Source organism: Phocoena phocoena, chromosome 9 (assembly GCF_963924675.1).
Source record: "Phocoena phocoena chromosome 9, mPhoPho1.1, whole genome shotgun sequence".
NCBI classification, from domain to species: domain Eukaryota; kingdom Metazoa; phylum Chordata; class Mammalia; order Artiodactyla; family Phocoenidae; genus Phocoena; species Phocoena phocoena.
The window spans coordinates 47,582,175-47,607,002 of NC_089227.1; the positions used below are offsets into that span (position 1 = coordinate 47,582,175).

Genomic DNA, 24,828 nt, shown 5'->3' on the forward strand with positions numbered 1-24,828 from the left:
TACCTATGAATGATCCACTTAATGAGTGGTACTTGAATATATATTGTGATAATACGTCACTGAGACCATAGGCTAAGGACGAATAACTCACTGGCCCTCCTCTATCAGTGCAACCAACATCATCTCCATCTGATGCACTAGCCTACTAATTCCACAAAACAATTCAGCAGACATCTACCAAGTACCTTCTTTTTTCCTCGAGTGCTGTATTCATGTGGGAAGTCACAGGGATGAATAGGATGCACTGTATGAATGCATGAATAGTATTCACTCACAGATTTCAGAGTTTACTGTGAGCAATGAGACCACAAACGGATTACTGTAAAACAATATAGTAAGAGCCTCTGTGGATGTATACGTGAAGGTTCATGAGGATAAATGAAGGAGTTACTAATCCTGTCACAGAGTATCAGTAGGAGCTGCGGACATCGTGAGAAAGAATCTTCCAGGTGGATTAGCAGGAAGGACTAGGTGGAGGGAAAACTTGCATAAGAAAGTGATGTAGAGAAAAGGGTCCTTGGTGTCATGGCGCCTGATTTCAAATCCCAATTCCATCTTTTTAAGGATAGTAGGACCCAATAAGGAATATTGAATAATGAGGGGTGTGCAGTGGCAGAAGGTAGACCGGGCGAGGATGCATATGGTCCCAAGGAAAGTTCCAGAATGGATTTCTTAATGCATAGCTAAAGATCCTTGCTTTCTTTTGTAAGGAGCTGGCATGTATTTGCAAAGAATAATTCATAGCAAGGAGTATGTGATTTCTGGCCAGAGTTCAGCAGCAGCTTATAAATCAGCGACCCATCTCAAACATTGAACTTTATCCTTTAGACCTGGAACATTTGGACTTAATCAAGCCCTTGACAAGATATTTCCTGATAATTGAAAATAAAATAGAAAAATATGAGCTGGCTTATAGTAATGCAAGCTGAATTGTCTTCTGGTACTTCCTTCAGCTTTTTGGAAGTGGTGACACCGGTAAATTTTGCTGGGCAGAGGACCAAATGTGATCTTTGCATTCATACTTCAGTTCTAATCCCAGCTCAGCCACTTCCTAATTTTGTAGCCTTGAAAAGCCACTTAATCTTAGTCATCTATAAAATAGGGAAAACAGTACCTCAGGGAGAGATTTGAGGATTAAAGCAGAGTAATTACAGCACCTGAACTGTACTAATAAAGATTAGTCTGTTGAGATTTGACTTCTTTTGGCCACAAATTTGAACCCAGAGCAACTGAGTGCTCACTTAATGCCTCCTTACCTACTGTGGGCTCCCTTTAACTGTGATTATTCTGCCTTTTCCAGGTTAGAGATCAACTTCCATGAGAGAGAAGCCTAAGTTAGAATACAGGCTGATCAGTTCTGCTTTTCTCTGCCCTCTGTGAACACATCACATTTAATGAACCTTGCAAGCCAGGCTGCATACCTCTTCTTCCTGTATGATTTTGACTCTAAAAAAGCTAATTTGGCTATCCTTGGCATTTTTCCCAAGTCTTGACCCACTCACTGATTGCACGTTACTGACTCTTCTTCTGTGTCACTCTTTGTAATGTCCTTGATTGTGACCTCCACTCTTAACATCTTGTACCTGTCCTTTGAGTTCCTTGGGGCACTCTGTATATTCACGGAGCTTTCTGTAGACCAGTGTTTTTCAAAATGGTGGATCACAAAATCAATTTAGTAAATTATGATCAACACTTACCTATTTATTTTTATTTTATTGTTATTATTATTATTATTATTTTGCGGTACGCAGGCCTCTCACTGTTGTGGCCTCTCCCGTTGCGGAGCAGAGGCTCCGAATGCGCAGGCTCAGCGGCTATGGCTCACGGGCCCAGCCGCTCCACGGCATGTGGGATCTTCCCGGACCGGGGCACGAACCCGTGTCCCCTGCATCGGCAGGTGGACTCTCAACCACTGCGCCACCAGGGAAGCCCTATTTTATTATTTTTAAAATTGGATTATAGTTGACTCACAATATATTATTTTCAGGTGTACAACATAGTGATTCGGTATTTTTATAGATTATACTCCATTTATAATTATTATAAAATATTGGCTATATTCTCTGTGCTGTACAATATATCCTTGTACCTTATTTATCTTATGCATAGTAGTTTGTACTTCTTAATCTCCTACCCTTATATTGCCCCTCCCCACTTCTCTCTTCCCATTGGTTTGTTCTCTATATCTGTGAGTCTGTTTCTCTTTTGTTATTTTCATTCGTTTATTTCTTAGATCCCACATATAAGTGATAACATACAGTATTTGTCTTTCTATGCCTGACTTATTTCACTAAGCATAATACCTTCCAGGTCCATCCATGTTGTTGAAAATGGCAAATTTCATTATTTTTTATGGCTGAGTAATATTCCATTGTGTGTGTACATATATATATATACACACACACACACACATCCTCACCAATATTTGTTATTTGTATGACCAGCATCTTTAAATAAATGAAATAGAATTGAGTAGAAAAGTTAAGAATTTATTAAATGTATTAGGGTGAGTATCACTTTGTGAACTTTGTTTCAGGGGTGTGTGTGTGTGTGAGATGTGTGTTTCTACCATGTAAAATGCTTTTCCTAACGTGGGTCTTAGTCTGAAAAGTTGGTAAGGCACTGCTCTAAACTTTCCCTTTTATTTCTTTTATTTATTGTAAACTTTTTTGATTATAATGTCAGATTTCTATTGTTGAAATACCTTTTTGTTTCTCAGGTCATGGGGGCAGATCCCAAGTTTCCTTTGAAGTCTGCTTTCTAAGTTTGTGTCCATCATTCAGGGACCCACCCTCTCCTTGCAGGCCAGGTCTTCGTCATCTATCCATTCACCTCTGGATCTCTAGCACCCAGGTTCTCTACTCTGTGCCTCAAGGTGAACTATGGTGCTTTAGCAAAGCTGATTACTAGACCCCACTGCTAACCTCTTAGCTCAGACCCTCGTAGAGGGTAGAATTGATAGCGAATGGCATGATAGTAGGAGCATGCTACATTTTTATCTGAATGAAAAGATGAAATAATCAGTCACCTCCAAATTCCTATTATTTTATACCATATTGTTAGAAATTTTATGCAAAGTGTCCAGTCACCCTTAGCCCACCTTCCTCCTTCTATGAGACTAAATTATCAGTAAGGCAAAGTGAAAACTTTCTCTGCCTGTCTGTCTTTAGTCAAATAAGATTTCTAGGAATTGTTGGATAATTGTTGCTGCTCACTCTGTATTGTATCATTAGTTCTCAAAAAATGTTTATTGTTTAGCTCTCTTGGCTGTGCTAATGTTGTGGTCCATTTCTTTCAAATGCTGCGTCAATAGCTCTGTGCTGTGCAGGCAGCCTGCTGGTACTTCCTTCTCACATCTGTTCTTTTTTCCTTTGTCCTTCACTCACATGTTCCCCGCAATGTTTATGCACTCAGATTTAGTAAGTCACTTTTGGGTGTGTGTATGTGCAATGGCTTTTTATATGTTGGCCTTGGGTATGATTTTCTGAAGTTATAAATCCTTTAAGCCCACCTGCATTTTTCAAGTAACACACCCGAAAGCAGATGTCCAGTCCAGGCTTTGGGGCCACACTGGGCAGATGGGCAGGAGGCCCATCTGTCAGCAGCCCTAAAACATCAATGGAATAAATTGGAACCCTGTTGCTATTTAACCCAAATTTCCACCTAGGACTCCTGACACAGCTGATGAAATAGTTCCTGTTCTGCCAAAGCGCAGAGTCCTCAAGAGGACACTATGTATCTCCTTTGTGTATCTACCCACCTCTGCTAAATAAATACTGAATGTTGTGCCCAGGGACCCATGTGTCTGGCTCAGGTCTGGTCTGGTAGAATTGCTCAAGTTTCAGGGACCACTAACCCTGGGGTTGAATGAAACCCAGGCAAAAAGTACAGTTAAGGAGAACTTTATTGGCTACTTACCTTTGCAACTTAATTATAATTTCTGGACAGTTTTATGCATAGTTGATTCCTTTTTTTCTCTCCCAGAACAAGAAAAAATGCTTCCCAAGAGTAAAATTGGTAGAACTTCCTAACTGTAAATTAGGAAAAGGAATAGGTAAGTATTTGAGAGGAGGCAGTATCTCGCTTGAAGTATTATCTTGCGAGTTATTTGATTAATATACCTGTTAAATTTTGTTCAAAAATAAAACTACGAATCAGGAGAGTATTATTAAGTCAGTAGGTAGTTATGAATACCAAATTACTTGACTTTTGACTTTACCAACCTACTGTCAATGTTTTTGACTGTTTTTTGATCATTTGTTTTTGTTTGGTCTGTTTAGCAAAAACAATAGACAGTGTTTGATTTTATGGTAATATAACCTGAGCAGATGGCAGAGGAGGGACAAAAGAGGAACAAAAAGCAATGAGTAAAGGATAAAATTTTTAAAAGACCTCACACACCTATGCAGTTACCACAGGGCTTCTCCTCATGCATCTCTCTTTTAATATCTGGGAGGACAGTTTTTCCCAGAAACTCTCAGCAGATCTTCCCTTAGATCTCATTAATCAGAGCTAGACAACAGGCTGGTGCCCTAGCTGCAAAGGAAGCTGGGAAGGTAATTATGGGCCTCCTTTGTGGAAGACTGACCCTTCAGCAAAGATAAAAGGGCCAGGGAATAGCAGCTGGTAGGCAACCAACAGGAGTGTTGGAGGACTCAAGTCCCCATCTGGCTTCAACCAACCAGCTTTGTTATTTGAGAACAACTTGTTTGACATTCATGCTTTTGTTATTTTTTTTTTTAATTTTTATTGGAGTATAGTCAATTTACAATGTTGTGTTAGTTTTAGGTGTACAGCAAAGTGAATCAGTTATATATATACATATATCCACTTTTTTTTTAGATTCTTTTCCCATATAAGTCTTTACAGAGTATTGAGTAGAGTTCCCTGTGCTGTACAGCAAGTTCTTATTTGTTATCTATTTTATATATAGTAGTGTGTATATGTCAGTCCCAATCTGCTTTTGTTATGTTTTGAGGGTTTTTTTTAGAATTATTTATCTCAGTTGACTGAGGTTGGAAAGGCTAGACCACATGACTTAATGCAGTTAGCATCAGTAAGCTTGGTCAGATATCTTATAGTGTAATCTTTTTTTCTAGAAAACAAACATGATATTGATATTAAATATCACTGGATATTTGAAAAACAAACACCTCCACTAAAATGATTAATACCAAATCAAAAATTCCATATGTCTTGAGATTGATTGAAATCCAAAAAATTTACATGTACTTAAAGCATAACTAATTTGGTGATATTTTATTGATGTTTATATTAATAGTAAAAGCATATTTGGCATATGAAATGTATCCCCATTTTAACCAAAGCATTTGGAATTTGTTTATATTTCCAATAGGGTTTTCAAAGAGTTTATTTGGTTTGGAATTATTAAGTATCAAGATATATTGGGAGTTTATGTCTTTAAAAAACAGCAGGCTATTTTCAAATTACTGTACCTTTTGTACATTTAGTGAATTTCCATGTACTTTAAGAGGTTTTGGGCTCTAAGGGAAAAAGTTCTAGCCCATCAATTTAAAACAAATATATTAAGTGTACGTTTTAAATATACTTTATTTCAATATATGAATCGCTTTTAATTTTTAGATAATCACAGTAGTCAACTGGAATAAATAAATGAACCTATCAAAGAAGAGCTAAATATGTAGCCCTATTTTCAAGTTAAGAGTGATAAAAAAGAAAAGGACCCTTAGCTTCCTGCAACAGTATGAAACAATCTGTGCTGTCTATTCTCTTTTCTGACAGAAACTGGCTCTGAAGATTTGGAGATACTTCGTAATGGACTGGCTTTCATTAGCTCTGTAAGTGTTTCCTTTCACTTACTGTGCTCTGAATCATTTTCTAGGACTGGCAGCTTGTCTTTTGTTTAAGCCTTTTTTATACCAATGCCCATCTTCAAGTAAAATGAGCAGTGATATGGTTCAAAAAACAAACCGTATATGCATTCATACTGATGTTATGATTTTGATAGTATATGTTCTATGCATATTTGTGTTCCTGTGTATACAGTGAACTCTTATATGCCCCTGTCTTCCATTGTGGCAATTTGTGAGTCCAGTGAGTTCAAGAATGGCTTCCCGTTCATCTGTCTATTCCTTGAAGCACTTAAGTGGTATATTCACATATTTGCTGAATTGAGTGTATATATGTGTGTATGTGTGTGTATATATATCCCCTCCCACATCACTTAGATTTTTATCTTTTTTTATACTTTTCAGAATAAGCCTTTTAATTTAAAATCGTTGATATTTTATTCCACAATTTCCAAACTTTGAAGAGAAAAGCCACCATGTTGTTGAACCTCTCCTGCGTATAGATCATTGCAGTTGGTGATATACCTCAAAACAAAAGAAGTCAACAACCTAGTCTAGGAAAACAGAGTTGATAGGATACAGTGTACAAGTCATCCAGCCATTGAAAACCCTTTGCTTCCTGTTGTAGTTCATTCAATCCAGTTTGCTCCTATGAAGATGGAAGACTAGTCATCCTCTGCAGAAGTGTCTTACAAACTCTTTTTTAAAGGAACAGAACGTATATTTCCAGCAAAATCTTATATGGGACCCAGATACGTAAAACAAATAGATATGTGTCGTTGTTCTACCTTCAGGCTAAGAAAGGAGTTGCTCCCTTTGCTTACTAGACTTCCCCTAAACCTCATCTCTGAGATGCTTCCAACGAACCTGCTAGGGGACGGTTTAAAAACCATAACCAATGTTCTGTCCGTGTTCCTTGCTTATATTATTGAAGCCCATTCATAAATGTCTCTTTGGCCTGCTCTTCTTTTTTTTTATCTTTGCCATGGGTTGGTAGCTTGATAGCTGTGATATTCGACACACACAGAAGGGTCTGTGCCTGTTGTGTGGGGTCACCTGGTGGAGCACATGGCTCCCAGAGACCCCGTGGGCCTATTGCACAAGCCAACTAAGAGGTTTCCCATGTGGCCCTGTGGCCGGAACCAGACAGTGTGAACCCATGTGCCATCTACCACCTCCATCCACATTTGAAGTATTTATAAAGTGCCTGTGTTTTCTCCTCCATTATTCTATAAGGGATTAAAATATCCTGGAATAAAGAGCTCTGAACCCAATAAGCCTGGAAAAATACTTCTGACGGACATGGACAGCGGATCATGTCCACTGTTGAAGAGGATACAACAGTGTCGGAACTGAGGATCACTGGAAGTAACTTTGATTCGTCTTCATTTAACCCTCATGGGATTAGCGCATTCACAAATGAAGGTAACAATGTTTATTTAATGTTTATTAAAAATAAAGCCAAATTTAAAAAAAAACAGAAAAGTGTTAATGAAAGAATATTTCTTTTCATCCAACTAAAGTATAATCATGAACTATGTTCTTACTCTGGGTTTTAAACTTACCCTCATGTTAATTAAATATAAAGTTATAGGGCTTCCCTGGTGGCGCAGTGGTTGAGAGTCCGCCTGCCGATGCAGGGGACACGGGTTCGTGCCCCGGTGTGGGAGGATCCCACGTGCCGCGGAGCGGCTGGGCCCGTGGGCCATGGCCGCTGAGCCTGCGCGTCCGGAGCCTGTTGCTCTGCAACGGGAGAGGCCACAGCAGTGAGAGGCCCGCGTACCGCAAAAAAAAAAAAAAAAAAAAATATAAAGTTATAACCACGTAAAGGCTTGAGAATGCTAAAATATTTGAGATTTGCAAAACACCTAAATTTTAAAAATACCAACATTCACATTATCTCTGTAATTACTATAGTAATGATATTCAGCTCTAATCATTATGGGTTTTTCCAACTTAAAGAATTTTACAGATCCAGGCATTTACAGGCATAGATTTTTCTAACGTAAGACACCTGCAACCTACAGATCCACTGACGGATGGTCACTTTCAATGCCTCCCTGCCCACTGGTGCCTCTAGTAGTCTTCAAACTGCTTCTCCACATTTTAACATGTTGCCTCATCCCTTATGCCTTCATCCCACTTCTTCCCTTCTTTTTGCAGCCGTTTCCTTGGTCTCCACATTAACTCTCAATCCCGGTTGCACACACAAGCACCAGGAGAGTTTTAAAAAGCCTGATGTCCAGGTCCCAGCCCCAAATATTCTGATTCGGTTGGTCTGAGGGAGGCTTGGGCGGTAGTGCTTGTTACAAGCTCTCCAGGAGATAAAAATGTGAGACCAGGGTTGAGAATCACCCTGTCGTCCATCTCCTCATCAGACAATCCCTTCTTTGGTCCCTGCAGACTTCTCCCATTTTGGCGGGCTAAAATTGCTGCCTTGAAAGTTATCAGCAATGTCTCTCTCTCTCTTCCAACTCTCCTCCTCCGCCTCTCCTTCCTCCTTGCCCTCCCCTCCTCTGCTCCCTCCCTCCCCACTTCGTTCCTCCATCTCATTTTATACTGATCAATCGCCCTTCCCTGATATTCCAGTACACTTATCTGTTATTCTTATCACTTATTCTGATTCTGCTGCAGGTTGTCTCCCCTCTTTATTATTTTGTCACTCATTTCGAATTCTCTGAGCATTCCCCAAAGGACCAATATTTTGTCTCCTCTTTATTTTCTCTATTTTGGAAAGTTCAGCCATGTCACAGGTGTAACCGTGCCGGCTCTCTAGGAGAACACCCCCAAAGTGGATGATGGTGATTTTAATCAACTCTTCGGTTCCCTCCCTTCAGATTATTAGATACTTCTATTTGGGTTCCTCTCCTACAGCCACATTAAACTCAAAATATCGAAAAGTAATTCTTTATCCTCTTACCTTCCATTCTTCATGTTTACCCCATATGACTTCTCTTCTTCCATATATGTATATATGAAATATGTCCATATATCCATATATCTTTCTCTTTCAATGACCTCTTCACCCATTTATCAACACTATATTTTATTTTCATAATATTTTAAGTGCAAAGAAATAGGGTGTTGGGTGTGTGCATGCTCTTTTAAATTAAAATGGGAAAAGTAACCACATACATATTACACAAGTGCTCGTATAAATTGCTTTTGTATTAAACACTACATCATGGATTCCCTCCTCTGACAGTGCATTTAGAGCTACTTTACAATGGCTCTTTAGAATTTTGTTGTGTGGGAGTACCATAATATAGTTCATCTGTTGATGGATATTAAACCTGTTCCCACCTTTATGCTCATTGAAAACAATGCCAAAATAAACATTCTTGTACATATGTCTTCTGTGAATACTTCCTTAGGATAAATTCCTAGAGGTGGAATCTGCTGTGCAAAATGTGAATCCGGGTTTTAGTCCTCACTTATGTTTGATTTCCGACTCCCTCATTCCTCAGCCATCATCAGGGACTTTTGATACTTCCTGTCAAATGCCTCTCTTGTCCTTTCTTGTCTTTTCCTATCAGTGCCATCTTCCTGGTCCAGTCCCTTATCTCCATGTGCCTGGATTACTGCCATACGCACAGGTCATGTTACTCCTTGGTTGAAAGCCCCCTATAAGTAAGCCCTGGATCCCTATCCTAAGCCTCGAAGACTGGCCTTGGCTTCTGTTTCTGTGGCTTCAGTATTCCCACTCTTTCACTCCCCCAGCCACAACCTCACCATTAAGTGTTCCAAGGAAACGGGTGCCTCAGACCCTTTGCACACTCTCTTCCTTCAGCCTGGAACACTCTTTTCCCAGATATTCACATAGTTCAGTTTCTCATTTCGTGAGATCTCTGCTTTGACATCATCTTCTCAGAACTTCCCTGACTCCTGTGAAGAAGACATCTCATTACTCTCCATCCCTTTATCTGGTTTTGTTTTCCCTTTGTAGCACTTAGCACCAATTAAAATAAACATTTGCTTGTCAAATGGACTAATGGGAAGCTTCATAGCTGGCTTTTGTGTTCAAATTTCTTCAATTCAACCTCCTAAACTTTACACTATTTTCCTTTAAACACCAATTCAGTCACGTCAAAGCTTTCCAGAGACTCACTGCTTCCAAAGGCAAAGACTATGGCCTAACTTCACTTGCTGGTTCTGATCAGACCTTCTTGACCACTTAAACTGGTCTCTTTCATGTCTCAGAGTTGCACTGACTCCCAGAATCTGCTTCCCTTTGATATTATCTCTCGCGTGCTCTTTTTATGGAATTGATCATCTCACACTGGGTAAATTACACCTGAGCACACCTTCTCTTATTGATATTCACATCTTTTATCTCTTTTATCTCAGTGCTGCATCTTGCTGAGACCATTTGCAGTAGAAAGCTTAATAAGCTCTTCGGAGTTTTAGTGTCAAGGGCTGCTCACTTAAGTTGAGGATTTTTTTCCCCTTGTGGAGTCTGGAGTTTTTAGAGACTGTCATTGGGTCTTCCTTTAGCCATTTTTCTTTGGAGCAATCACAAATGCTTCTCTACAAAGAGATGAAAATATTCCATCTGCCTGATACCCTAAGTACTGGTTGGAGGTGGGTTGAAATTGCTTTCTGGAGACAGGGCTGACAGCTGACAGCTCGGTTAATGTTTCCATTTTTGTTTTTAATCTCTTCTCAGATAATACCGTGTACCTGCTGGTGGTGAACCATCCAGATTTTAAATCCACGGTTGAGTTGTTTAAATTTCAAGAAGAAGAAAAGTCACTTTTGCATCTGAAAACCATCAAACACAAACTTCTGCCTAAGTACTGGGGTATGTCATATTTCTATTTTCCTTTAACACCAGTGGATGGTTAATCCACTTTTAGTGTTTCTTTTTGGCAGGGAGTGGGGGACGGGGTGGGGGGATAATGGCAACTCCCCTTTCTAATGATCACAAACTCCTCCAAATGTTCTTCTGCAGAAACTTTTTTTTTTTAATATAAATTTATTTATTTTATTTATTTATTTTTGGTTGTGTTGGGTCTTCGTTGCTGCGTGCAGGCTTTCTCTAGTTGCGGCGAGCGGGGGCTACTCTTCGTTGTGGTGCCTGGGCTTCTCATCGCAGTGGCTTCTCTTGTTGTGGAGCATGGGCTCTAGGCGCACAGGCTCAGTAGTTGTGGCCCGTGAGCTCAGTAGTTGTGGCCCGTGGGCTCAGTAGTTGTGACTCACGGGCTCTAGAGCGCGGGCTCTAGAGCGCAGGCTCAGTAGTTGTGATGCACAGGGCTTAGTTGCTCCGTGGCATGTGGGATCTTCCCGGATCAGGGATCGAACCCGTGTCCCCTGCATTGGCAGGCAGATTCTTAACCGCTGCGCCACCAGCAAAGTCCTCTGCAGAAACTTTTGAGGACTCAAGCCCCTCAGAGAAGACCCATCCCTCATTTCCCAGGTTGGCTGGATGCTGCTTTATGGCTCCTGGCCTCAGAGAATGTTCCTTTAATCTTTTAGCAAGAAAACACTCTGCTTTTCTCGAAAACCAGACTTAGTATTTCAAACCCAAGCCAGTTCCATAGACAAATTTCACATTTTGAGCTTATTTGTTATTTATTTTTATATTAAAAGATGTAATATTACATGTTTCTGAGAATTAGAAATACATACCTAAGAGGAGATCTGAAATCTGGTGCCTCTAAGACCTCCCTGTGCTGCCTCTTCTGCTGTTTGTTTTGCACACGATTTTTGAAAGAGCAGCTCTTTGGTGACACTGAGCTCCATCCCCGGCTCCTTGACAGTATGACATACAGAGAAAGAAAACACACATGGATCCCTGATCCCCAACAACCCAACACAGAGTCAACATCCTCGCTTGCCTTAGGGTTTGGTTTATGAGGTAGTGATGGATTTAGGAAAGTAATCTGACGCTATCTTCCCAAACAGTTTTTATCCTCTAATCATTATGATTTTCTAGAATCCTTCCCTCTATTTGAATAATTTACCTGCAGAATTCAATTATCTCTGAATTTGTAAATCTAGATTTCTTTTAAACAGTGTGTTATGTACATGCAGGTGCCTAGCAGAGCACCTGGTAAGTGATGTGTGCTCCGTGTTACCAGTGCTCCTTCCTCTCCTTTCTTACCTGGTGGATTTGAAGATGAGGAAACCGAGATCGGCGAGAAATGGAGTTACTGGATGAAAGTCAATCAACCAATTAGTGGCCATTACAGACTACAGCCCAGGTCTTCATCTGCATGAAAGTTCAGACAACAGCTTTTGGTGGGAGAGTTTCTTCATACATTCATTCAACAAATACATTTTGGAAAGAGAATGAGGACACTGAGTGTCTGGAGAATGTGCTAAATCCCAGGATCTAAATGAGAAGAAAGTATGTAGACTAGAGAAGCTGGGCTAGTGGTAATGACAATAGTGATAATAACAACTTAATGAGCTTCAACTATAAGTTGGGTGGTGCAATAACCAATTTAACAGATTATTTTATTAACTTTTTACACATATTTTCTTTTTTTTAGTTTTTACTTTTGGCTGTGTTGGGTCATCGTTGCTGCGCTCAGGCTTTCTCTAGTTGCAGCAAGCAGGGGCTACTCTTTGTTGTGGCGCGTGGGCTTCTCATTGTGGTGGCTTCTCTTGTTGCGGAGCACGGGCTCTAGAGCTCAGGCTCAGTAGTTGTGCACGGAGCATGGGCTTAGTTGTTCCACAGAATGTGGGATCTTCCTGGACCAGCGATTGAACCCGGGTCCCCTGCATTGGCAGGCGGATTCTTAACCGTTGCGCCACCAGGGAAGTCCCACAAATATCTTCTTAATTAGGTTTTATTTCTATACCAGTTTGGATTAAAGAAAATGAGGCCTGGAGTATTTCACTTGCCTCAGGTGACACTGTCAATAAATGGTACAACTGGAACTTTAACCCTGGTTGCTGGAGTCTGGAGCTTGTGCTCTGAGTCACTATGAAATAGTGAAAACTTATTTTATTTGTTTTACTATTTAATCTTGGAAATCTCAATTTTGTCCAATTTCCCAGGGTTAGAGTATTTTTTTCTAGGCAATTGCAAATATATTGATCTTCGGCAATATAGAACCAAACTATAGTTAGTGCCACAATTAACTAAAATTCTGCTCTCTCAACCCAAGGATTAGCCATGTATATTTTCTGCTTTGTGTTTGATGGTTGTTTATATGGTTGTCTACAACATTAATATTCCAATGACTATTATAATTTGAGCATGTTATTAATAATATTAACAACACAGTGGTCATTACTGGTCATTTACTGTATGCCAGGCATGGTGCTAGTGTCTTTGATTCATTATTTCATTTTATTCTTACCCCAACATTTCAAGGTATGGAGAGGCTCAGAGTTTAGGGACATGCTGTGGCCCCATGGATGATAGCAAGCAACTCCGGAATTCAAATGGAGTTCATCAGATTTCAAAGCTATTACTCTAAACCCTTCTGCTCTGCTCCTTTTTATGAAAAATAGCAAAGGATTATAAAGCAAACTAATTTCAGAAATCTACCTTTAAAAAGGAGAGGAAAAAACCCCAGCTTGCAGGCTTATGCCTGAAGCCTGTACAGACTAATCCTAAATTCCTAGACCCTTTTTCTCATGTAGTAACTGTGGCTACCATTGATGGAGGCTTTGTGATTGGTAGGCTCCCCGCGAAGCGTACAGCAGGCATCATCTCATTGTAATTCCTGCTGCAGTGCCACAAATGAAGATTCTGACCCTTAGTCGTATACTAATGAGCTGTATGACTTTGGGAAAATCATTTAACCTCTCTTTACAGATGAGAAAACTGAGGCTCTGTACGCTTATCAAAGTCGCCCAGGAGCCCAGAGCTGCGTCAGAGCTGATGTGCTGGCCATGACGCCCTCCGCAGTGGAGCGGAGATAATTCTCTCCCAGATAATGGCCCCCGGGAACTTCTGTCACCTCAATCAGCGCAGCATGACTCACTTATGTGTTCGCTGTTGTACCTATTAAAGCAGAAAAATAGACTCATATATCTTAGATTTTCAGTAACACAGGGAGAATCAAAATCAGAACAGCACCGGAAAAGCCACAGCATCCTATTTCTGAGCATTCTTGCTCACAGACATTTCACTGCATTTAGAATTATGAAACTTCATGGCTGGATGTGATCCTGTAAGGCTGAAAGATAGACCGGTCCCTCTACTCCTTTTTTATAGATAAGGAAACTGAGGCCCTGGGATGTGAAATGATTGATTTTCCCTAGATCACACAGCTAATAGTAGCAGAGCTTTCACCAGGATGAAAGTCTCAAGATTGCCAGGGTTTTTTGCACTGCCTGATGCCGACTTGGACTGTTCTATATGAGCATCAAGAAATGTGTGGCCCTGATAATAATTCCTGGCCTAATTTAATGTCTGTGGAGTTTAGTCTATCTAAACATACACACACACACACACACACACACACACACACACACACACACACTTTTTTAAAGACACAGTTTATATAGGATTTTTATGTTCCATTGCTATTAATTAATAACCTTTTAGGGTTTCTTAGGGTAATTATTGTCTTTGAGGATTGTATAGGTTGGACTGATTTCACATAATTCTGGGCTGTAACAGCTATTGTGAAGGCTCCATTCCACTTTTTGATTTTATAAGTAGACATTAATGAATGCCAATGCATAATCCTGTAACGTACCATGGCTTCACCTGCATGTGTCATATGTGTGTGTTTGAATTGCAGTTTGAATGGCATTGTCGGTGTGGGACCTGAACACTTCTGTGCCATCAGTGATCGCTATTTTGTTGACCCCCTACCTGAGATCTTGGGAGTTGTATTCGGGTCTAGCGTGCTCATTTGTTGTTTACTGCAGTCCAAAGGAAGTTCGAGTGGTGGCCAGCGGATTTGATTTTGCTGTGGAATCAACGTCTCACCTGATGGCAAGTATGTGAACTCTTTAAAATGCCATGCATGTCCCCAGATTCTCCTTAGACATCTTTAGAGCATATTCATTTTCTAAATGATGGGATGCATTTTAACATGTTATCCCAGTAAGAGGATTAGGGAAAATGTAAAATATCTTAATTTTTCAGGGGGTAACATATATCAAATCAGAATTTTCTGTTTTGTGAAGGCATACTCTTTTTAAGTTGCTTTTTTGGGGAAAAAAGTGCATTTCAAGAGGGGGTACTGCAATAAACATTTAGTATTACTAAACAGCTTTGTTTTGAGGGAAGATTTTTGAGCGTATAATGAGATTAACAATTTGAAGGCATGTATATATCAGTAGTGCTGGTTTGTGACACGACAAAAAGCTTGTACCAAAATGTAAATCAAGGCACCACTTCCTTCATAAAGACAGTGTTACCGTGGGAAAAAAGTCAGCCTCACTAAGTAGTGTGCTTAGTGATGTAGCTGATTTACATTATTTTCTGGTGGTGACCGTGAAACAATTCACAGACCAGCCATGGTTTGGGGACCACACTTTGGGTAGCATTGGTGTGTATATAAAATCCTCCTCGTCTTGTATCATGAAGGATTTGTAACATACTTAGAAGGTTAGTAACATATTTAGAGGGTAGTAACATATGTAGAGAAAGCAGCACAGACAGTTTTCAATTATTCATATCATCTCCTGGTCTTCACAGATAGCAGATAATCGCGCAGTCATTTATCTCTTTGTCCTGGGATGCACTGTGCTTAGACTGGCCACAGATCGTTATGATGAATGTGACATTGCACTCAGGGTAGAGGGGAGGAAGTCTCCTCTCAGATACAGGCCGAGCACTTGTCTTCTCTTGTGCTTTCTCTGGCCTAAAACGAGGGGCTAAAATGCAGAACCTGGGGCTTGCCATTATGTTGACAAACCAAGAAAAGCACTGTCATGCTTTTGCTCCCAGATATTTGTGTTAGAGTTAAGTTCCTTCCCTACTAGTCAGTGCCAATTAGCTTCCCACCTTTAGAAATAACTTTTCAGAGATTAAAACTCCGCTGTCAACTCATTGAGTTCCTTCAGAATTTGGTGTGCTTTGAGACAGGTTCCATTTTCCAGTCTCTAAGCAAAGTTCTTCCCTAGGAAGAGTTATTACAACTTCATGGTAACCTTCTGAATCACATTGCTTCACGAGCTTTGATGGAGCTCTTTCTTCTTTGAAGGTATGTCTGTATATCTGAAGTGCTGGCTCATAAGATTCATGTGTATGAAAAGCACACTAATTGGACTTTAACTCCATTGAAGGTAAGATGTATTAATACTATAAGTTTGCAGAGTGATAATTAGATTCTAATTGATTTGTGAAATTAAAAGTGAGGGAAAAAGGATTGTCTAATTGGAGTGGGTGAGAACCAATTCCCCACTCTTTTATTGAGTCGTCAGCATCATATGGGTTTGTCGTTCACGTTTGCTTAGCTGCAGAGGGGGAAGCAGCAAACCACACACATCACCTGTGAAACTGATTCTTTCTGCTCTAGTGAATTTTAAGCTTGGCATTGTGTGCTTCAGTTCTCTCTTTCCTTTCTTCCTTCCTCCTTCCCTCCCTCCCCGCCTCCCCCTTTTTTTTCCCCTCCATGTTGATGGAACAGACAATAGCCTCAACTTGTATACGATAGCACAGTATTTATAAAGTCCAAGTACTCACAATGGCCGCCAGGTGCCCTGGCAGCCCATCCCTTTGCTGCCTTTGTCTCCAGCCCTTGGCCCGCTGCTGAGACACTCCTGCTTGAGTATTTCTGGGGCTCCCCCGGCAAGGCCCTGCCTCGGGACGGGGCACTTGTCTCTCTCCTCAGGTGCTCTTCCTCCAGATCTCCATGGCTCTTCCTTCATACCTTTCCAGATTTCGCTAAAATGTCACTTCCGCGAGGCCTTCCCTGGGCACCTCATCTAAACTTGCAATTCTGCTCTTTGCTAAACACACACACACACACACACATTTCCTCTCTCCTTTATGGCTTTATTTTTAGCATCCTTTGCTAACATATTTTGTATTTTACTTCTCTTCTCTATTGTCTGTGTGCCTCTCCTACTAGGGTATAAGCGCCACAGGACAGATATTTTCTCTATGTGTTCCTGGAAGAATTCCCACACGTAGTAGGCACTGAACAAATTAATTGTTAATTTAACGTGCTGGGACAGGGCATTCTTCAGAGCTTCATCTTCACCCGAACCAATTCTGATCCGGTCTGAAGGTTTGGAGCAAAAGGGGTAAAAACACAAAGGAGAGGAAAGAAGAAGTAAGAGCAAAGTGGAGTATTATGAAAGTAATGCTTCGGAAAAACACGAAGATAATGCTCCCCTGTCACAATTGCCCACGGCATATGAAGCGCTGTCCCCAGGCCCCGTGTGACTGTGCCCGTCGGCGCGTCTCAGTGACTGTGCCCGTCGGCGCGTCTCAGTGACTGTCCTGAGGGGCTTCACTCTGAGAAAATTACCTTGAAGCAACATCAAATGTAACATCATGTTTGACATTAAAATCACTGGCAGGGCTAGTTTGGTATTAAGTTGAAGTAAAATGGAATTACTCATATTGGCTGGGGGAATAAAAACAAATTGTAGTTATAACTATAGGCACTTCTGCAAATTGAAAGTTAGAGGATTTTATAAGAATAAAACCCAATCCAGTATACATTCAACACAGAACCATAAAGGCACTGCTCTTGCCGAGGCAAGATGGAGGGCAAAGCTTATTTCAGGTTCGGCTCCCACTTCCGGCAGCAAATCATGCCTGTCTCCTGACACAACATTTCAGTTGAGACTCCCCCCCTTCAAGTGTAATGTTATCTTTCTTTTGAAGGATCATATTCATGAAGACCAGTTAATTGATACTTGGAGTGCCAAGAAATTTGATAAACTAGCTGGGATTGTTCTTAGAATTTGGGATGAGATGCAGATGGGTTTATGTCCTGTCAAAGTGTGGTATATACATACAATGAAATATTATTCAGCCTTAAAAAGGAATGAAGTACTAAATCATGCTGTAACACCTATGAACTTGAAGACATTATGCGAAGTGAAATAAGCTAGACACAAAAAGACAAATAGTGTATGATTCCAGGAACCTAGAAGAGGCAAATCCATAAACAGAAAGCGGAATAGAGGTTACCAGGGGATGGGAAAGGGAGGAATGGGGACCTACTGGGTACAGTTTCTGTTTGGGATGAGGAAAGGTTCTGGAAATGGATCGTGGTGATGCATTCACAACATTTCGAATGTACTTGATGCCATTGAATTGTACACTGAAAAATGGTTAAAATGACAAATTTCAGGTTTTACATATTTTACCGCAATAAAAACGATCCCCTCCTCAAAAAAAAAAAAAAAAAATTCCAAGACACAGCCAATGAATAGTCTCACTTCAGTGAGTTCCAACTCTCTAAAAATTGGGATATTTGTTAAGAGGTTCCAGTTTTTCCCAAAGAGAATAATTTACTGTTTCCCTTACCAAGGAATGTAAACATTTCCACTGGACTTTGTGGAAGCATGAAACGCGGTCTGAGTGTGCATCGTGGTGAGTTAGTATTGCTAGGAATTACGGATTTGCAAGGGAAGAGTTCATTGCTGAGGCCAAGCTGGGCTCCCTGCTGGACTGTCAGCTCTTGCTCAGCAGGACCCAGGCCTGCCCCTTGCTCAGCAGGTGTGCAAGGCAGGAGCTCATTAATCATGCAGTGAATGAACGGGACCCCAGGTTTCTGTGTCCTTCTCCCACTCTCACTCCCCACCCTCATCTTTGCAGCCTTTCATCTGCCATGGAATTCACCAGCTGGCCGTGACCCCTTCCAAAGATAATAGCAGAACGCTGCAACAAACGTTTTCCTCACATAAAGAATTTAACGTTATCAGCCTAGAATGTCTGACACTGGGATAGATGGGGTTTGGGGATGGAGGAGACTTGGAGCTGATTTTGGCCAGAGGATGTTTGCTCAGCCGCCTCCTTTGGCCAGACTTGCCGGTTTCCAGGGTAGGAATGAGTGATGGCACTGCATGAAGGTCGAAAGGAGGCTCTGCCTCGATGCTTGAGCCCTCTCGTCCCTTCCCGGCCATGTGGAGAGAGCTCATTTTGAGTAGGAAGCACAGGTCAGCGTGGGCTCACCACAGCTGTCTGTCTGCCCACGCTCTGGCCTGTGCAATGAGTCACCGCCAGTTATTACAGGGTCTCTGGGTGCTGAGGTAGGCTGGCCTCTGTGTGAGGTACACGGTAGATATTGTTTCTCCAACTGAGAGTTAGAGGTAAACAAATAGACGCGATTTCTCCCCAGTAGAAGGCAGCCAGGATGATGAATGATGGAATTAAGGATCGTTGGTATTATTTATGATCCCGGTACAAAGCCGCGACAGCAATCTGTGCAGTCATCACATGCTTGCAACTTATATTTAGAAAATAAGCAGCAGAAGAACAGGGAGTTGAATAACATCAGGAAGCCAAGGAAGAAACTTTTCCTCAACTCCAAGGCACAAATTAGACCCCGGGTGATCATTTCTCCTCTGGCTGCAGAGCCTATGATTAGCCATTAAAGAAGAGCCTACATTTCATTGATGTTCTCATCAGAAATGAACCTACATTTCCTGGTTGTTTTCTGAATGCTTATAAAAATATCATTTGCACATGCCGTTTTAGAAGGAACTGTTTTAGGCCGCACTTAAAACTTTTTTTTTTCTTTCAGTTTTAATTTCATACACAGATGTTAGTCCAAATGCCTTCATCTAACTTTTAACAGTCTTCTTTGGTTTTCTGATCTTCCCCCTCCCTCGTGTGTCCTGGAAACCGGCAAAATACTAGCATAGATGGAAAGCTAGAGGAATTCCCTTGAGTGCTAGTGAAATGGGGCAGAATTGTCGTGTCCCCGGAGCCAGGAGTGTGGTGACCAAGGAAGGACAGGATGATAGTTTTCTCTGATGTACTGCTCCATCACCTCTCAAATTTTTTTCACTTTCTCTCCTTCCTTCTCTCCTTGGTTTTCATCTAGAAGCCTCTGGACTTTAACACACTTATGGATAATGTATCTGAGGATCCTGTGACAGGGGACCTTTGGGTTGGTCGCCACCCCAATGGCATGAAAATCTTCTTCTATGACCCAGAGAATCCTACTGGATCAGAGGTTAGTTTGCAAAATGAATCATATCAGTGGTTGAAAAGATAAATCTCAATTATATGTACAAATAAAAGGGGGCCATGGATAGATGACCCCAGAGATCAGATATAAAAGGGAATGGGACTCCGGGAGGCATTTGAATCAGAGTCCAGGCGGGAGACAGATGGTACATGTAAACTGGGCGATTTGAGGGGACTTCGTGAGGGCACTACGTACAGAGGTGTAGGCACAGGCAGTGAACAGGGATAACGCAGTACCCCAAGGCTAACAAGGAAGGCAGGGATGGTAACCGGAAGCCAGACGAGAAGGGAGCTGTGTGTGGAGAAGGCGCTGGGAGGGGAACCTGACCTCTGGTTGAGGGGTGTAGCCAACCAGCAAGGGCCTCACGGGGTTGGGGGGCTGGGGTCAGCACCCCACCTCCCTCTCGGCCCTCCCTCTCCCCACTGCTGCTGCTCCTGCTCCTGCTCCGTGGTCAACCTCTACTGGAGGCTGGAGGGCAAGGGAGCCTTGAATGGGCTTTGTACAGGCTGAGCACAGTGGAGGGTGGGCCTGGAGGGCTGGGTTAGGATAGCAAGCACTGGACTGGGGTCCATATCTTTATTTCAATAGTGAGTTCCTCCAACTTGGCAATTCACAAGAGTCTAAAAAATATACCATACCACATTGCTATGGTCTAATCATTTGTGTGTTACCTGCCTTCCTGTTCAACCCCCTTTTCCTGTGTGTCAGTACACGCACAAGTTTGTGTTATGGACCAGTCCTAAAGCAGGGATGGCCATCCTCTCCAAACCTTCCTGGCAGAATGGAAACCTAAATCCCTTGCTGGAATGATCTGGGCTTAAAAGAACTTCTCTTCCATCTTAGTTTTAGTACCCAAAGACCCTACTGGTGTCCATGGTCTTTTTTTCAGAGGATTGTTTTAGCAGTGCAAACAAGAATTTGAACCTCACTTTGCCAGGGGCATCTGAACGTTTACTATGACTTACCTGGGGTTTTTGACTCGGAGTTTTCAGTAGGTACTAACTGTACTTGTTACTTACGTCAGATACACGGTATACTTTCTGACATGGTTTACTGCTATGTATTCTTTTTAAAGCTCAGTTTTAAGAATCAGTCTCGGGCTTCCCTGGTGGCGCAGTGGTTGAGAGTCCGCCTGCCGATGCAGGGGACACGGGTTCGTGCCCCGGTCCGGGAAGATCCCACATGCCGTGGAGCGGCTGGGCCCGTGAGCCATGGCCGCTGAGCCTGCGTGTCCGGAGCCTGTGCTCCGCGGCGGGAGAGGCCACAACAGTGAGAGGCCCGCGTACCGCAAAAAAAAAAAAAAAAAAAAAATAGTCAGTCTCATCCCACCCTCCACCCCTGAAAAAAAAAAATTTTTTTTTAAAGCCTACGTCTCTTGGATAAGAAACAAAAACCAGATACATATTTCCATTTGCCTGTTGGCCCTTCATGCCCTTTATCTCTGGGTTTACAGGACAATTGTGATTATGGTGAATGGCAATCCTCTGTGCCTTCTGTTAGTTCTTAGCTATTACGACTGCTGTATGGTATGCTGAATAGAATTGAAGCAATGTATGCTGTGGCGTGTTCACTGCTCAGAACTGGGCAGAATGTTAGATTCTAATTTGTTCTTGCTTGTTAGCTCATTTGGGGAACTTGGGCCATTTGCTATAGCATGGACTTAGTTTGCTGTTCTGGAAAAAAAATAGTTCCTTTCTAATGATGCATCTGGTAAGGTATAGCAAAAAGTAATAACGATCCATTGTCTAATGCAGTGACCCACAGGAGAGTGATTTAGTTTTATTAGAAAGTGGTTTCCTAAAGCCAAGGTGCACCATCAACTATTTCCCAGTAACTAACTGCGACATGTGAATGCTACAGCAATTTCCTAAGACATCTGTCGTTGGTCCAGCTGTTTTGGAGAGGTCCTTTTAAATGCTCACGTTGACCCTTTAATAAACAAGCACTAGCCTTCCTATTCTGCCATATTTGGTGTTTTTGTATATCGGTATCTGTTCTTCAAGTCACCGTACTTTATCCTAAAGCCTTCAGAAGAACACGAACTTAAAGTTGAAAGCGAATTTAGAGTTAATATGGTCCCACCCATCTCATTCTACAAATGAGAAACAAACAGTTAAGTGGAAGATCCAAAATACAACCCTGGGCTCCTGCCTTACAGTGTGCTCGGTATAGTAGGTGAATCATATGAAATTACCATTTTATGGGCCAGAATGGTCAAACATCGGCTATCATGTACAGCCATCTTAGATACTATCAATACTATACTGCTGCTAACGATACAATCAAATTTCTGCTCAACTAAATGGAGGAAACCAAACTCATGAAATCTTACGCATTTAGAGTTGGGACCCTAAGTTCAGAGGAATGATGAATGTGGTGGAGAGGTATGTTCTTTTTTGGGCAATGCTCTTTTTTGTGTTTGTTTTTGTTTTTATTGCCACATTTAAAAACCAGGAATTAAGTGTAAACATCCAAATTCCTAGCTTACCTGAAAATATACAAAAACTGGCCTGAATTCCAGCATGGCAATAATTTGACTATTACTGAGTAATACCCCCTCCTTCCCGCAATTTACCATAGTCCCTACTGCTCCTTTATGTCTCACACCCAGGCTGTACTACTGATTTATAGTTCTTGTCCCTATAGGTCTTTGAGTCTCTATGTCTGTTAAAGATCATCTGATCAGAATCTGTCATTTTGCCAAGGAGGAAACAGGTATGATATAGAGAGTAATTTTGGAACAAAATATGGTTTACCTAAAGGCTTCTTCTTATGGAGAAATGACCCCATATTTAAAGTTATGTCTTGAGTGACTTTAAAAAATATTAATCTAATGTTATTTTTCGATGGGTGCTCCAAATCCAGAAGATTTTAGAAGAACCCAAAGTTACAGTGGTTTAGGCAGAAAATGGTACAGTGTTACGAGGAAGGACGGTTGCCTCTGTATACAAAGGGAAACTGCTGATTGGTGCTGTGTTCCACAAAGCTCTTTATTGTGAGCTCTAACAGGCCGATTTGCACCCATGCCCTGACAACAGGGAGCTCCTCATTTCAACTGCTTGCCACATCTAAGGGGCCACAGTGATCTCATCTGAACAATGAATGCTGACCCTAAATTTGGACATCACAAGAGATGAAAGTGAGTTTAGCTGGGAACAGATGTGATGCATAAGGCTTCTTTGAGAGTACAATATCAAATCAGTCTTGGGATATTTGACAACTTCATTTACCAGTAAAAATCCTTTAAATGGAATTGCTAAAATCGTTACGTCAGTTGTCAGGTCTTAAGTAACTTAACTATATGTGACCCAGAAAGTCCTTTCCCTAAAACACGTTTTCCCTGAGAGCACGTGAGCTTATGGCTGCCTTGCCTTGTCTTGTTCAAAAAGCAGGATGAACGCACATGTCATCAGAGCCCCAGCACCCAGAGCCTCCAGTTCACGTGCTGGACAACCAGACAGGCACTAAGAAGCTGTCCTCAGCTCCAGGCCTACCTCCTTAGCAAAGCCATTAGACATCCTGGCACACTCAGACCCATTCCCATTTCCCTTCTAAATATGGCTTTCCCAGTAAAGAGAAACCTAAATTACCGCACCTCTCCTTTTACTTTTGCTCATTTTTGCATCGCCAAAGGTTTAGTCACAGATAAATTACGGTTTGTGTGTGTGTGTGAGAGAGAAATTAATATCCCCCATTTGTTAACATTCAGTCTTCTGAACATTTAAGGCTTTAGGAATAAAACTGTTGAAAGGATCCCCCATACTCTGGGGTGGGCTGACTCTAAGCTTGCCCTATGCTGCGTGAGGGCAACTGCTTAATGGATTTGTCACAGACCTGCACCTGGCTAATAGGTATCAGAAGCTGTGATGGTGAAGCCATGATGGGGACAGAAAGGTGGACGAGGGAGCATCTAGTGGGAGCTTTGATCTTTTAACTTTATGCCCAGTTCCATAATTGTGCTTTCAAATGTAATTCTAGCTGCCAATTTACACTTCACCAGGGCAATTTACACTTTACCAGGGCTGAAACTTATTTTTAGTGTCATTTTCATGGAAAATGTGCACTTTGCTCTTGATTGATAGATGTATTTTGACAGTTAATACAGGTTTACCCAGTCAAGGCTTGTTTTAGTTGAAAGTGAAAATGGAAGAGGGGGGAAAAAAATTACTTTGACAGATCTTGGTATTTCTCTTTTTATTGCATTCGTTGTCTAACAACAATAATACTCATTGGCAAGAAATTTATTTACACTAACAAATTAAATTTAATCAAGGAATTTTTAGATTGGTTAGAAAACAAAGGACCACTGTGATATTTTGCTTTGAATGCCTCTGAAAACCAAAGAGTACGAAATGGCGTTTGAAACAGAACAATCTAGAGAAGTACACGTTAACCAAGCACAAGAGAACAATCCAGACGTGGCACTATTGTCTCTTCCATGCAAATGATCAGACACCAAAAGGTACAAATTAAAAGTTTCAGATAACATGCTATCCATACTTACTGAACTTAGAATGATTTCCAAACAACTGTTTTCCTTTAGTGATACATAAAGAAAGATGAAAATAAATCAACTCCTCTGCAACGGAATAGAATTCATTCTCTCTCTTTTCTTTGTTTTCAGCCGGCCAGTTTTGTTAGTGATACGTAGCAGATGTACTAGTGGTTTAACTGCAACACCATTAAAAGGTACGAAAGCAGCAGTGATGATCGTAAATAATATTAAGGAAAACATATACATACATATTTAAGGGTTTTCACTAAGCACTAACTAACTCTGATGTTGTTGGAGGTGTTATCTAGCTGGAGTGCCTCCTAATTTCCACTTTTTAAGGGGATTTAATTATTTTGGCCAATTGTTCTTTCATGGGTGAAAGTTTAAATTCTTAACAGGAAACCTGGGTGTGTGAATAAGACAGCTGAAGGAA

General features: G+C 41.2%; 1 protein-coding gene across 1 annotated transcript; it reads left to right on the forward strand.

Annotated features, from left to right (window-relative positions):
- The first annotated feature begins 918 nt into the window (after positions 1 to 918).
- On the forward strand, positions 919 to 22,906 carry LOC136127905 (serum paraoxonase/arylesterase 1-like). The gene is given in 12 exon segments (XM_065883553.1): positions 919 to 975; positions 3,985 to 4,054; positions 5,764 to 5,819; positions 7,068 to 7,139; positions 7,142 to 7,256; positions 10,498 to 10,624; positions 14,537 to 14,627; positions 14,629 to 14,707; positions 14,710 to 14,737; positions 15,950 to 16,031; positions 19,757 to 19,884; positions 22,750 to 22,906. Coding segments are annotated over 12 exon segments (1,062 nt in total).
- Positions 22,907 to 24,828: the final 1,922 nt, after the last annotated feature.